This window comes from Pseudophryne corroboree, chromosome 1 (assembly GCF_028390025.1).
Source record: "Pseudophryne corroboree isolate aPseCor3 chromosome 1, aPseCor3.hap2, whole genome shotgun sequence".
Taxonomy (NCBI): Eukaryota; Metazoa; Chordata; class Amphibia; order Anura; family Myobatrachidae; genus Pseudophryne; species Pseudophryne corroboree.
Window position 1 is genome coordinate 266,638,123 of NC_086444.1, and position 16,429 is coordinate 266,654,551.

Consider the following 16,429-nt stretch of genomic DNA (forward strand, 5'->3'; position numbering starts at 1 on the left):
GTGAATTTCAACTCATTCAGTGTGCTACAATGTGAATTTTGGCTCATTCAGTGTGCTATAATGTGAATTTCGGCTTATTCATTGTGCTATAATGTGAATTTTGGCTCGTACCGTGTGCTATAATGTGAATTTCATTTCAACCGTGTGCTATAAGGTGAAAGGGGCACCAATACTAGATAGTATAAGGGGTTCTACTACACTGGACACGGCCCCTTTTGGGTGACCACGCCCCCTTTTCTGGAGCGCGCACTGAATTGCGTCCTTGACTTTTGCATACCCCCACTTAAGAATGTCCACTTCGACCACTGTGTATATATATATATATATATATATTATGTTAAAGCAAAACTTTTTTTTTTATTATTCAAAATTTTAGCAGTTTTATTAATGACTAGTACTGAAAGTCTTCGTGCAAAAAAACAAAACGGTTAAAACCATGCTCGCAAGTGAGACATGCATGTACTGTATGCGATGTAATAAATGCTGTGAGTGTTGTCAACCAGGCTACTATGATGCTTTTCCTCAACTGTGGAATATAAGAAACTGTTAATAAATAATAATAATAATAATAATAATAATATTAATAATAATAAATCTGTGTACATCTTAACATAGTTGCACACAAAAGCTATTATGGGCTTGTGATGAGTGTAACGTGGGAGATTTGATAATGAAAAGGAAACCAGTAGAGAGCTACATGCCCGTCTTCTTCCTTCTATTGTATAAACAGAGAAAAGACCTGACGTAGCTGAGTACTCCTGAATTGGGCACCCATGTAATGGGATCCAAACAGGTCTTCTAAATGGGTTAGGGGATCTGGCAATTAAACAGTTACTTTGAAGAGGAAACTATTATTTAAATAATAAGAAGTTACATTTCACAAACATGAACTAAGTCATTACCTTCACAGGTCTCAGTACTGGTCTTGAATATGTAGCCTTTGGGACATGTGCAACTGTAACTCCCAGGAGTGTTTCTGCAGAGGCCATTGTCACACAGCAATCTATTCAGTAAGCATTCATCAATGTCTGAAAAAGAAAAAGATCTACATTTAAAAAAAAAAAATCACCAATAACAATGCAGTGTTAGCTTGGGATGCAGTTAGGTTGCTGGCAGTCGAGATCCCGGCGGTCAGGAAACAGATGTCAGAATCCCAACCGCTGTCAATGACGCCAGCCGGAGTCCCGGCTAACAGGGGCTATTCCCACTCGTGGGTGTCCACAAGAGGCCTGCAAGGGGACTCTTTGCGCTCTCCATGCTGCCGGCATACTAGCGGCCAGGATGATGATGTCAGTATACTGATGACCGGTATCCCGGCCGCTGGTTTATTATATTGAACCCGTTAGCTTCTATTCCTCATATTTCCCAAACTCATGCACAGCATTTTAGTTAAAATCTTTTAACCAAACTAAATAAATTGATAATAATAAAGGAGGAAATACTTTCTATAAGACCACTTGGTATCCAGGCTATACTGTATATGAGCATTGCTTAGTACAACTACAACCATAGATTAAACATTTATGAGAATATCCATTATGCTCAAAAAAGAGTGACATGGCAAAATCGGTGTAATGTATCCTTCAAGCTTTCCAGGTTATATTTGAACATGCTAGAAGAATATATGAGTTCTCTGGCAAAGCAGCACAGCCAGGAAAAGGTTCTCAGAACAATGGACAGGTCTTATATAAAATAATATACAGCATCTGTGAAAGGAGTTTGTCTTATTGCAGTGGAAAATACATGTTAAATATTCTCAAAAACATTTATACTAGATATGTGCGGCGGACACTTTTAGGGTTTTATGTTTTAGTTTTGGATCTGGATCCCCGCTTGTGTTTTGGATCTGGATTGGTTTTGCCAAAATCACCCTTTCGGGTTTGGTTTTGGATGATTTAAAAAAAACAACAACATAAAAACAGCTAAAATCACAGAATTTGGGAGTAATTTAGATCCTATTGTATTATTAACCTCAATAACATTCATTTCCACTCATTTCCAGTCTATTCTGAACACCTCACAATATTGTTTTTAGGCCAAAAGGTTGCATCAAGGTCGCTGGATGACTAAGCTAAATGACACAAACACCTGGCCCATCTAGGAGTGGCAGTGCTGTGCTGTGTCGGACAGGATGGCAGTTTTAAAAACTAGGCCCCAAAGAGCACATAATGCAAAGAAAAAAAAGAGGTGCACCAAGGTCGCTTGATGACTAATCTAAGCAACACAAGTGGGCGGCACAAACACCTGGCCCATCTAGGAGTGGCACTGCAGTAGCAGACAGGATGGCAGATTTAAAAAATAGGCCCCAAACAGCACATAATGCAAAGAAAAAAAAGAGGTGCACTGAGGTCGCTGGATGACTGAGCTAAGCGACACAAGTGGGAAGCACAAACACCTGGCCCATCTAGGAGTGGCACTGCAGTGGCAGACAGGATGGCAGTTTTAAAAATTAGGCCCCAAAAAGCACATAATGCAAAGGAAAAAAAGAGGTGCACCAAGGTCGCTAGATGACTGAGCTAAGTGACACAAGTAGGAAGCATAAACACCTGGCCCATCTAGGAGTGGCACTGCAGTGGCAGACAGGATGGCAGTTTTATAAACTAGGCCCCAAAGAGCACATAATGCAAAGAAAAAAAAGAGGTGCACTGAGGTCGCTGGATGACTAAGCTAAGCGACACAAGTGTGTGGCACAAACACCTGGAACATCTAGGAGTGGCACTGCAGTGGCAGACAATATGGCAGTTTTAAAAACTAAGCCCCAAAGAGCACAAAATGCAAATAAAAAAAGAGGTGCAAGATAGAATTGTCCTTGGGCCCTCCCACCCTTATGTTGTATAAACAGGACATGCACACTTTAACAAACCAATCATTTCAGTGACAGGATCTGCCACATGACTGTGGCTGAAATGATTGGTTTGTTTGGGCCCCCACAAAAAAGGAAGCAATTAATCCCCCCACCAAAAAAGAAGCAATTAATCTCTCCTTGCACAAACTGGCTCTACGGAGGCAAGATGTCGTCCTCATCCTCATTCTCTGATTCCTCACCCCTTTCAGTGTGTATATCCTCATCCTCACAGAGTATGAATTCGTCCCCACCGGAATCCACGATCACAGGTCCCTGTGTACTTTCTGGAGGTAATTGCTGGCAAATGTCTTCCTGGAGGAATTTATAATTCATTTTGATGAACATCATCTTCTCCACATTTTGTGGAAGTAACCTCCTATGCCGATCGCTGACAAGGTAACTGGCTGCATTAAACACTCTTTCGGAGTACACACTGGAGGGGGGGCAACTTAGGTCAAATAAAACCAGTTTGTGCAAGGGCATCCAAATTGCCTCTTTTTCTGCCAGGATACGTACGGACTGTCTAACATGCCTACTTGGTGCTGTCACCCATATAATCCTCCACAATTATTTCAACGGTGACAGCATCATATGCAGTGACAGTAGACATGTCAGTAATTGTTGGCAGCTCCTTCAGTCCGGACCAGATGTCAACACTTGCTCCTTACTGCCCTGCACCACTGCCAGCGGGTGGGCTTGGAAATGTTATCCTTTTCCTCGCAGCCCCAGTTGCAGGAGAAAATGAAGGAGGAACTGTTGACAGGTCGAGTTCCGCTTGAGTTGACAATTTTCTCACCAGCAAGTCTTTGAACCTCTGCAGACTTGTGTCTGGCAGAAAGTGAGATACAACCTAGGCTTTAAAACAAGGATCGAGCACAGTGGCCAAAATGTAGTGCTCTGATTTCAACAGATTGACCACCCTTGAATCCTGGCAAAGCGAATGAAGGGCTCCATCCACAAGTCCCAAATACTTAGTGGAATCACTCCATCTTAGCTTCTCCTTCAATTTCTCCAGCTGTTTCTGCAAAAGCCTGATGAGGGGAATGACCTGACTCAAGCTGGCAGTGTCTGAACTGACTTCACGTGTGGCAATTTCGAAGGGTTGGAGAACCTTGCACAATATGGAAATCATTCTCCACTGTGCTTGAGTCAGGTGCATTCCTTCTCCTTTACCTATGTCATACTGTAGGTGGATGTATAGGCTTGAATGGCCTTTTGCTGCTCCTCCATCCTCGGAAGCATATAGAGGGTTGAATTCCACCTCGTTTCTACCTCTTGCTTCAGGTGATGGCAGGGCAGGTTCAAGAGTGTTTGCTGGCACTCCAGTCTTCGGCACACAGTCGCTGAACGTTGAAGGTTGTCCGCATTTTTTCGGGCCACCAACAGCATCTCCTGCATGCCCGTCATTTTTAAAAAAATTCTGCACCACCAAATTATTTGTATGTGCTAAACATGGTACGTGCTGGAATTTGCCCAGATGTAATGCTTGCACATTATTGGTGGCATTGTCAGATATCACAAATCCCCAGGAGAGTCTAAGTGGGGTAAGCCATTGTGCGATGATGTCCCTCAGTTTCCGTAAGAGGTTGTCAGCTGTGTGCCTCTTACAGAAGCCGGTGATACACAGTGTAGGCTGCCTAGGAATGAGTTGTCGTTTGTGACGTGCTGCTGCTAGTGCTGCTGGTGCCACTGCTGCTGTTGCTGCGGAAGACAATACATCTACCCAGTGGGCTATCACAGTCATGTAGTCCTTAGTTTGCCCTGCTCTACTTGTCCACATGTCCATGGTTAAGTGGACAGTGGGTATACTTTTCTTAATGTCCCTGTACAGTGCGGGAATCGATTGCCTCAAGCTGGCAGTGTCTGAACTGACTTCACTTGTGGCAAGTTTGAAGGGTTGGAGAACCTTGCACAACACAAAAATCATTCTCCACTGCGCTTGAGTCAGGTGCATTCACCCTCCTTTGCCTATATCGTAGATGGATGTATAGGCTTGAATGGCCTTTTGCTGCCCCTTCATCCTCTGAAGCATATAGAGGGTTGAATTCCACCTCGTTACCACCTCTTGCTTCAGGTGATGGCAGGGCAGGTTCCGGAAATGTTTGCTGGTGCGCCAGTCTTTGGCGCACAGTCACTGATTGTCGAAAGTGGCCTGCAATTTTTCAGGCCACAGACAGCATCTCCTGCACACCCCTGTCATATTTAAAAAAATTCTGCACCAACAAAATTAATTGTATGTGCAAAACATGGGACGTGCTGGAATTTGGCCAGATGTAATGCACACATAATATTGGTGGCGTTGTCCGATATCACAAATCCCCAGGAGAGTCCAAGTGGGGTAAGCCATTGTGCGATGATGTCCACCAGTTTCTGTAAGAGGTTGTCAGTGGTGTGGCTCTTATGGAAACTGGTGATACACCGCGTAGCCTGCTTAGGAATGATTTGGCATTTGTGAGATGCTACTACTGGTGCTACTGCTGTTGTTGCTGTGGGAGGCAATACTGTACTTCTACCCAGTGGGCTGCTACAGTCATGTAGTCATTAGTTTGCCCTGCACTACTTCTACACATATCCATGGTTAAGTGGACAGTAGGTACAACCGCATTTTTCAGGACACTGAGGACACTTTTCTTAATGGCCCTGTACAGTCCAGGAATCGTTTGCCTAGTGAAGTAAAATCTAGATGGGATTTGATACAGGGGACAAGGTACGACCATCAACTGTCTAAATCCCACTGCACTAATGGTGGATACCGGACGCATGTCTAACACCAGCATAGTTGTTATGGTCTCAGTAATCCGCTTTGCAACAGGGTGACTGTTGTCATATTTCATCTTCCTCGCAAAGGACTGTTAGACAGTCAATTGCTTAGTTGAAGTAGTACAAGTGGCCTTCCGACTTCCCTTCTGGGATGATGATCAACTCCCAGCATCAACAGCAGTAGTAACAGTAGGCGTACCACTCAAGGATCCATCAGAGGAATCCCGGTTAGGAGAGGACTCATCAGTCATGCCAGTGACATGGGCTGCAGGACTACTTACGTTCCTGACTGAGAAAGAAATTGACGTTGAGGGAGTTGGGGGTGTGGCTTGCAGGAGCTTGAGTACAACAAGAAGAAGGGATTTAGGTGTCAGTGGACTGCTTATGCTCTTACCCAAAGTTTCTGAACTTGACAGACTTCTGATGAATGTGCTGCAGGTGACATATAAGGGAGGTTGTTCCTAGGTGGTTAACGTACTCACCCCTACTTATTATGGACTGACAAAGGCAACACATGGCTTGACACCTATTGGCTGGATTTGTGTAGAAATAATTCCACACTGAAGAGGTGGCTTTTTTGGTATTTTGTCCAGGTATGACAATGGTCTTTCTCATCCCATGGACAACTGTCTCCACTAGTGCCTTATTCAAACAAACCACATCACCATCAGAATCCTCATCGTCAACTTCCTCCTCGGTGTCAGCTACACCAATATCCTCCTCAGCCTTGTGTACGTCTACAGTGACATCCTCAATCTCAATATCAGCAACTGGACTGGCGGTGGTCTTTCCAGCACTTGCAGGGGGCGTGCAAATGGTGGTAGGAGCCTCCTCTTTCCATACAGTCTTGGGAAGGTCAGGCCTAGACATCGCAGCTGCGAACACACTTGGACTTTCCGTGGGGATTTGTGATATATCTGAATGCACAGTTGTTTTTTCCTGTACTTTAACAAGCTTTAGTTGTTTAATTTTCCGAGAGGGAGGAGGGCTTCCATCCTCATGAGAAGCTGAGCCAACAGTCATGAACATATGCCAAGGCCTTAGCCACTTTGTGTCATGAATGGCATATTGCCAATATTACGTTTCTTGTCAGATAATTTCTTTTTTTCTCTGATTATTAATTTTTGCTTCTTGGATTTTACATGCCCTCTATGACATTGGGCATTGGCCTTAGCTGACTACGTTGATAGAATTGCATCGTCAATGTCATGACTGGTGGCAGCAGCAGCTTCAGCACTAGTACTAGGAACTGGAAGTGGTTACTGACAGCACCCCTTTATTATGACAACACACAGAACAGTGCCCCTTTATTTTTACAGCACCCCTGTATTCTTACAGCATACGGGACCAGTGTAGTTTTATTTGAACAACTGCACCACTGAATTTTTATAGCATACAGGGCCAGTGTAATATTTTTTAAACAGCAGCACCCCTATATTTTTACAGCATGCAGGACCAGTGTGCTTTTATTTGAACAACAGAAGCACCCCATAATTTTTATAGCATACAGGGCCAGTGTAATATTTTTTAAACAGCAGCACCCCTATATTTATATTTTTACAGCATACAGGACCAGTGTGCTTTTATTTGAACAACAGAAGCACCGCTGAATTTTTACAGCAGACAGGGTCAGTGTAATATTATTTTAACAGCAGAACCCTATATCATACAGGAGCAGTGTGCTTTTATTTAAACAAAGTGGTGCAAGTAGAAAAAATGTCTTATAGGTACCATGTAATGGGTGTGTCCAAATGCCACATGGGGCGTGGCCAATGAAAATGGGAGCATGATACACATATGGGGGGCCAGATACACATATGCCCCCACAGTGCCAGATATGCCCCCACCATGCCAGATATGCCCCACGGTGCCAGATGCACAAATGCCCCATGGTGCCAGATGCACAAATGCCCCACAGTGCCAGATGCACATATGCCAGATATGCCCCCACAGTGCCAGATATGCCCCCACAGTGCCAGATATGCCCAAACACTCCAGATATGCCCCTGCTTTGCCAGATACACATGTCCCCAGAGTACTAGATATGCCCCTTCAGTGCCAGATATGCCCCTTCAATGCCAGATTTGCCCCCACAGTGCCAGATGCACATGCCACCAGAGTGCCAGATATTCCCACCAGAGTGCCAGATATGCCGCCAGTGCCAGATATACATGCTCCCAGAGTGAGAGATATGCCCCCAGTGCCAGATATGCCCCACAGTGCCAGATATACATGCCCCCAGAGTGCCAGATATTCCAACCAAAGTGCCAGATATGCCCCACAGTGCCAGATATAAATGCCCCCAGAGTGCCAGATATTCCCACCAGAGTGCCAGTTATGCCTCCAGTGCCAGATATGCCCCACAGTGCCAGATATACATGCCCCCAGAGTGCCAGATATGCCCCTACTTTGCCAGATACACATGCCCCCACATTGCCATATATGTCCCCACAGTGCCAGATATGCCCCTACTTTGCCAGATACACATGCCCCTAGAGTGCCAGTTATGCCCCCCACAGTGCCAGATATGCCCCTACTTTGTCAGATACACATACCACCAGAGTGCCAGATATGCCCCCACAGTGCCAGATATGCTCCCACTTGCCAGTTACACATGCCCCCAAAGTGCCAGATATGCCCCAGCAGTGCAACTCACTGCACTGTCTTCTTCTGCTGCTTCTGCTGCTGCTGGGGAGAGGAGAGCACAGCACGTACCCCTCCTGCCCTCAGTCCGGTCTCCGCATCCTCCTGCAGTGGCCCGTATTTTAGATCTGGTGCCGGTCCGCAAGCCAATCAGGGCTTGCTGTCCGGCAGTGGCAGCTCCTGATTGGCTGCCAGTCCGTGAGCTCTGATTGGCTCGCGAACTGGCGTTTCAGTGCATGCCGCAGCCGCTGGACTGTCACTGTGTCATGCAGGAGAGGAGAGCCGCATGCTGCGCTCTCCTCTCTCCCTAAAGTGTGAGGCGGCAGTAATGGTGGGGCGCGTCACTCACGCGCTGAAATGTGTGGATGGCAGTACGGCGTACCCGCTGCCAAATTCTTAAGGATATGCCGTACCCGACCGTACCTGCACACTTGCACCACTGTTTATACAACTGCACCCCTGAATTTTTACAGCATAAAGGGCCAGTGTAATATTTTTTTAACAGCAGCACCCCTATATTTTACAGCATACAGGACCAGTGTGCTTTTATTTGAACAACAGAAGCACCCCTGAATTTATACAGCACACAGGGCCAGTGTAATATTATTTTAACAGCAGCACCCCTATATTTTTACAGCATACAGGACCAGTGTGCTTTTATTTGAACAAGAGAAGCACCCCTGAATTTTTCCAGAATATAGGGACAGTGTACTATTATTTTAACAGCAACACTGCTATATTTTTACAGCATACAGGACCAGTGTGCTTTTATTTGAACAACTGCACCCCTGAATTTTTACAGCATACAGTAGGACAGTGCCCCTGCCCCTGTACAACACAGTGACAGCCAGGACAGCAACACCCATGTACAGCTGCAGCACCCCTAACAGCACATGAAACACCAATGACAGCCAGGACAGCACAGGTACACCACAGTGACAGGAGCAGCACCCCAACAGAGCACACACTGACCCCACCCAACGTCATCACCCACAGAGAGACAGAGGTCTGTTTCCCTCACTCTCCAAGTCTGGAGTGAAAATGGCGGCGACGCGCGGCTGTTTATATGGAATCCAAAACCTGTGAGAATCCGACAGTGGGATGATGATGTTTTGCCTTGTTCTGGTTTCCGAGTCTGGCAGGAAGTCCCAAGCCAGACTCGGATCCGGGCTCGAAGCGTGACGTTCAAGGGGGTTCGGTTCTCTGGGAACCGAACCCGCTCATCTCTATTTTATACATACATGACATATATATATATAATTAGAGTTATAATGCAGCTCTAACTCCCATGTGGTCATGTAGGCAGCAGATGTGGCTAACAAGTGTACAAATGTAGACCAATAACTTTAGATGTAGCTTCAAATGAATAACAGTAACTACCCTCCCAAAATTTAGTATCCCAACCACCACTAACCATAGTAAAAGGCCAACATATTGTCTAGACCAGAGGTTCTCAAACTCGATCCTCGGGGGCCCACACAGTGCATGTTTTGCAGGTCTCCTCACAGAATCGCAAGTGAAATAATTAGCTCCACCTGTGGACCTTTTAAAATGTGTCAGTGAGTAATTAATACACCTGTGCACCTGCTGGGTTACCTGCAAAACATGCACTGTGTGGGCTCCCGAGGACCGAGTTTGAGAACCTCTGGTCAAGACTAACCTGATAGGAGAGGGGTACTAAACACTAACAGCTTTCTCTAGCAGGCTCTCTCCTGCATATAGGACATTCCCAAAGGGGCCCAGACTATACTTTAGTGAGAAGACATATAAAAAAAGATCAATAAACATTTGTAGTAGAGACAGTAGCAATATTCAAAGACGGGCAAAATTCTGGTGAGCATTTTTAAAGCAGCAATAATTTAAAAGACAAAACAAGACTGTTATATAACCCCCAAGAGTCTATAAGAGTGTATGAGAATGAAACATCAGAATGTGCAAAAGAAACAAAACTGTAATGAATAAAGTTATAAGCAAATACAGAGGAATCAAAGAGTCTACAGTAACAACATTGTGCCCTTGGCTTCCTCCAAACTAATGTACCAAAAAAGAAAAACGAAGCTCTCGCTTTTTTGGGAGCACTCATTAAGAATTATTAAATAAAATATAACTTTTATTTCTTATCTTTAAAATATTTTACCACAGACCAAGACAAAGACATAAGCACATACACACAAATAACCAAAAGAGCCACACCTAAATTTTCGTGTGGCACAATATCACGTTGGGAGATAAGCGTTATTTTATCAAAGCCAAAGGTGTAAACTTTAACAGTAATCACAACAATAATACCTAGTTTACCAGTCCCCGAAGATAAGGAATAGAATGTGGGGCAATGCTGCTGGCTAGCAAGAAGATATGCATATGAATCAATCTACTGTCAATATCTCAGCCAATTGTGATTCATACTACTATCATAAAGTATATAAATCATAAATGCAATGGTATTGAATGTATCACCAGACTTCGTGGCATAGCCAATCTCCTCATAAATGACGTGGCAAAAGGTCAGGCGTACAACAAGCAGGCCCGCACTTCCAAACCTGGTAAGCCGAAGCCCAAAAGATCCCAGGGTGGGGGGCCGGCTTCTAGGGTATACCCAGGAATGGTTGAAGACCACTTCAGATGCCTGGGTACGGAAAGTCGTCACTCGAGTTTACGCCATAGTCTTCAAAAACCGACCCCCTCATCGATTTTGCCGGACAGACGTCCCGTTGGACCAGACAAAGGCAAACACTCTACATCCGGTGGTACAGACCCTCCTGGATACAGGAGTCGTAGTACAGGTGCCTCTTGCTCTGCAAATGTTATATCTGCCCCCCCCCCCCTGCAGTGCACATGGTTTTGCCCAACTGCTAAAAAAATTCCTGCTGCGATCAACTTGGAATTACCCCCTATGTGCACTGCAGGGGGAAGGGGGGCCGCAGATATAACATGTGCAGAGAGAGTTAGATTTGGGTGTGGTGTGTTCAAACTGAAATCTAAATTGCAGTTTAAAAATAAAGCAGCCAGTATTTACCCTGCACAGAAGCAAAATAACCCACCCAAATCTCTCTGCAGATGTTATATCTGCCACACCTGCAGTGCACATGGTTTTGTCCAACTGCTAACAAATTTGTTGCTGCGATCAGGTCTGAATTACTCCTGAAATGCGAAGCTCTGCTGTTCTAGCTCTCTCCCTTATCTTCAGAAGATTGTGCTAGATTAGAGAGATGTTGACTTGTACTTTCACAATTTTCTCTGTGACATGTTTTCTGAAGCAGCAAATGCCTATTTGACCTGGTCCATATTCGAGCTGCCAGTATCAAATGTAGGAAGTGACTCCCGCAAACTCACCAAAAGATAAAGCAGGGAATTTGGGCAAACTTTTCCAACTTAGAGTCTGTCTTGAAGGCATGGCCGGATTTGTCCAAGATAACAAGGAATAACAATGAGGAATGTTGTCCAAAGCAAATAAACAGCAGTAGACCAGGTATTGTCACAGGAATCAGGGGAAAGTACAGACAATGGAGCAGCAAAAGGTCGACCTTAGAGTCAAAAGTCCATCAGAGAATGGAGGTAGGTGGAAAGGGAAAGGGCAAGCATAGCACAGAGGATATGCCACCAGGTCAACTCCCACACTCAAATCCCCATAGAAGCAACAGTCAAACCCAGGACTGCAATACAGGGGCAGATATACAGCCTCAGGGTACCTGTGAAGGAAACTCCAAGTGCCACCAATAATGCTGAGAGGATTGCAGCTGCACAGAGCAGTATGAAACAAGCAGGTTTCTGGCAGCAAATCAAGATGGCATAAATTCCTGTTATATACAGCAGCTTTGAGATCATTAACAAAACTGTGGATGAAGAATTAATGGTGGACAGAAGTAATTAACTTCTAACTCAGTATCTCAGTTGATTCTTGCGCTACTGAGGAAGTCTGAAGAGAAATGACTTATGACACTATTCATCTCAGAGAGACTGAAGATATACTTATAGGCTAAATTGTACATAAATCTGGAATCATTCCACAATGGTACATAGGGGTCAGAACCAGGGGCATTTAAGAGAGGAGGGGAGCAGCCTGCAGCCTCCGTAGTGGGCCCCCTCCTCTACCGGTAGCAAGTAGACTCTGGCTTAAAGCCAGAGCCTACTGCGCATGCGCAGGTCTCCGGGAACATGGTGTCCGCGCCTTTTCCTGGGGACACCTCAAGTGCGCATGCGCAAATAATTTTCCAAGTGATTTGTGCCCGCACTGCCAGAGCCACTGCCGTGGGACTCCGGAGGGATAAGCATACTCTATGGGTGCAGTGTGTGCTGTGTGGGCCCCTCCGGACCTAGGGACCAGTGTGCACCACACACACTGCACCCATTATAGAAATACCTATGGTCAGAAATGTATTCCCCACTGATAGTAGTGGGGACTGTGGTCTGTAGTGCTAATGAGCCTCTTTGAGGAGATTTCTGTGAAATCTCCTGCATTAGGCTATGAGTACATAGTAGAAATACAAATAATTATGCATAAACTGCTGTTCATGCATAATGTTATGAAAAACGGGCTTGATGAATAGGCCCCTGGGTACCTAGTACTTATCCACACACTGTTTTGTAACAACACATTCAGTCAGCGCTTCTTATATTTGTTTGATTTTGTGATTTAAATTAACTAGCGGTTACACAAGTTTATTAATCACGTGTTAGTAACATAAAAGTGTACTTATTTTGAGCAATAGAGAATATGATCATTGCAATGCCTTATACAAATATAATCTACAAAATTCACACAGCAATAGCTGGAAAGCTTATGTTTGTTTACAGTACCACAAAGAATGTTAGGAATGAAAAGAAAACCACAATTAATGATCTTGCTTTTTATTCACCACAGAGGCTTAGTTAGGACAAATGACCATAAAATGATTTGCAGCCAACATAAATTCAGGTGTCAGGATGCATTAGCCTGTTTTTTTATGCATGTGTTCCTTAAAAAAATAAGGGGCCCATTTATCAACAAGTTTTAGCTATTTAAAACTTGTTGCATATGATAAATGTAATTGGTACTCCAGCCAATCAGCTCCTGTCATTTTTCAAACACATGACAGTTAGGAGCTCATTGATAAATAGGCCCCTAAGATTGCTAAATATTACAATTTAATTTAATATGAAAAAAAAAAAAATTATGTACCAAAACATGCATAAAAGTTCCAGAACTCCAACTCCACATGTTAGTTTTTAATTATTAGTTGGATTAATTTTAATTATTAGGCCTAACCTTAACCTCTTATGAATAAGGGGGCAGGGATTTTTAGGCATTTATTGTAAATCTACTGTGGGTTAAAGGGACAATATAAAATACAAAATATCCATAAACAGGTTTTAGGATTGTTCTATAATATAGTCAAATACAGTTCTATAACAGTCTAACAATATAATATAAACTTTATTTTTTTAGGCTTAGTGGTCATTAAACTGAACTGTATGCATATATAGGTATAAGTATATAAAATTGATCTACTACAGGTTGTTTTGAAGATCTACTAACGGTTGTTTTGCAGAAATAATGAGAAAAATCTTTCTTTCTTTTTTATTTACAGGCCAGTTTTTTATATCACTGCTTTCTACAATATTTTCCAAACTTCCCATAAACATTGGCAAACATTTAAAAATCATGATAATCACAAATCTCAGTGTAAGTATAGAACAGAAGGAATCTATGAATTATCAATTTCGTACTATAAATATCTTTGGTAACCATTAACATTATTTTCAGTGATTTTAGATACTTGAGACTGAATCAAGACACTTTAAGAGATGGAGATGGGACAAAAACTAAATTTTTTTATGCATAAAAAAATGTATTTCAATTGGGTTTCAAATTTGAATTGGGCTTCTGCATATAGGGGGTAATTCTGAGTTGATCGCAGCAGGATTTTTTTTAGCAGTTGGGCAAAACCATTGGGGTCATTCTGAGTTGTTCGCTCGGTAAATTTTTTCGCATCACAGCGATTTTCCGCTTAGTGAGCATGCGCAATGTCCGCAGTGCGACTGCGCCAAGTAAATTTGCTATGCAGTTAGGAATTTTACTCACGGTTTTTTCTTCGTGCTGGTGATCGTAATGTGATTGACAGGAAGTGGGTGTTTCTGGGCGGAAACAGGCCGTTTTATGGGTGTGTGGGTAAAAACGCGGGAGTGGCTGGAGAAACGGAGGAGTGTCTGGGCGAACGCTGGGTGTGTTTGTGACGTCAAACCAGGAACGACAAGCACTGAACTGATCGCAGATGCCGAGTAAGTCTCGAGCTACTCAGAAACTGCACAGAGATGTATTTTCGCAATAATGCGAATCTTTCGTTCGCAATTTTAAGAAGCTAAGATTCACTCCCAGTAGGCGGCGGCTTAGCGTGTGCAATGCTGCTAAAAGCAGCTTGCGAGCGAACAACTCGGAATGACCCCCCATGTGCACTGCAGGGGAGGCAGATATAACATGTGCAGAGAGAGTTAGATTTGGGTGTGGTGTGTTCAATCTGCAGTCTAAATTGCAGTGTAAAAATAAAGCAGCCAGTATTTACCCTGCACAGAAACAAAATAACCCACCCAAATCTTACTCTCTCTGCACGTTATATCTGCCTCCCCTGCAGTGCACATGGTTTTTCCCAACTGCTAAAAAAAATCCTGCTGCGATAAACTTGGAATTAACCCCTTAGTGCTGTGCTAGTTTCCACTAAAATGACACACCCATGAGTTGTTCCTGTCATATTGAAAACCAGCATCAGGCTGGTAAGTGGAAGGTTGCTGCCTCTATGGAGTGAAAAATGCCCAATATGCTGCAACTCTGCATTGACTGCTGTGTAAGGACAATTAAAAAGATTAGGACCCCTGGAGCCACAGTATAATAACTGGTCTGTCTAATAGCTTCTACTAAATGATCAGAGTAGGGAGTGTCCTGGAATTTCCATTGTCACCTGCAAATCAAAATTAGTTTGTCCACTTTTATTTAACTATGATGAAGAGAGGTCCCTGCTTTGATTTCCCTTGAAATACTTCAGTGCTAAGGATGAGAAGGACTCATCCTCAGCACTCCAGGGAGATCAAAGTAATGAAAAGGTTCTTACAATCCTGCCAACACTAGTTTCAGCAAATGGTGGGTTGGTGAGGAATTGGGACAGTGTTGCCTGGAAATGAAGACGTCACTGAGTGTTCCCTGCACTAGAGATAAAAAAAAATTAGAGTAAGGGTGTTGGAGGAGGTAACTAAAGTGCGATCTTAATACCTACACACTTAAGATACAGTACACTCATGTATCCCGTCCTGGCACCTACACACTCATGGTTAGCCTCCTTTTAAAGGGTGTGTCTGAAAAATAATAACCTAAAGATATGTCCTTATACATCTTTGTTGCAGTCATACAGCCTTTCATGTGACAATCTTCTATTGCTGGGCAGCTGTTTTGCCAAAAGCTATCTTAGTCACAACGCAATACAACTAGGATACACAAGGAGACTGTGCTGATTATTTTAATATATTACACTTGTATGTTGCTGCTTAGGCACTGCTCTGCTGCTGCTGCTACTGGCTGCTCTGAGGCTCTGAGGACCTTACCTTCTACTACCGCCTGGCGGTGGAAGGAAGGAGCATTCTCATCTGAGGCGCTCACACAGGGGGGATCTGAATGTGCAGGTGACTGGTGAGAGAAGGCAGCAGACAGAGCCACAGCCAGAAGCCACTCTGTAGATTATACAGCAGAGAATGACCAGAACCACAGATATGCAGAGCAGCAGCAGCAGCAGCTAGACAGGGGGATCTTGCTCCTTCTGCCTAAGTTAACAGTTTCAGCTAAACTAAATATAAAATAATTTTTGATTTAATGAGAAAGCATAGGTAATAACCAATGCAATCTTCTTGCCAATTATGCAGTGATTAATAAAGTGTGTGCACCACTCATATTCTGTAGTGTCCAAACAAAGCAGCCCACTTTGGACTATGTCCATCGCATGCAGCTGTTCTGATCATCAGTTCTTTGTTTACAAATGCAACCAAAAACCACAGATACTTAAGATACAGATATACTTTACAGTAGATTTAAAGTAGTTTAGTCGTGACCATGAAGAGCCGCCTCTGCCTCTCCAGATATCCGGCTTCCATTTACTTACTGACAAACATTTCAGTGCATTAAAACCTTATGACACAATGCCAAGTCCTGTGTAATATGTG

General features: G+C 43.7%; 1 protein-coding gene across 1 annotated transcript in view; it reads right to left on the reverse strand.

Moving 5' to 3' along the window:
• Positions 1 to 16,429, reverse strand: part of FBN2 (fibrillin 2) — a 384,738-nt gene that overhangs the window by 151,371 nt on the left and 216,938 nt on the right. The window contains exon 19 of the mRNA XM_063964252.1: positions 903 to 1,028. Within this exon, the coding sequence (XP_063820322.1) occupies positions 903 to 1,028 (126 nt within the window). The remainder of the gene's footprint in view (positions 1 to 902; positions 1,029 to 16,429) is intronic.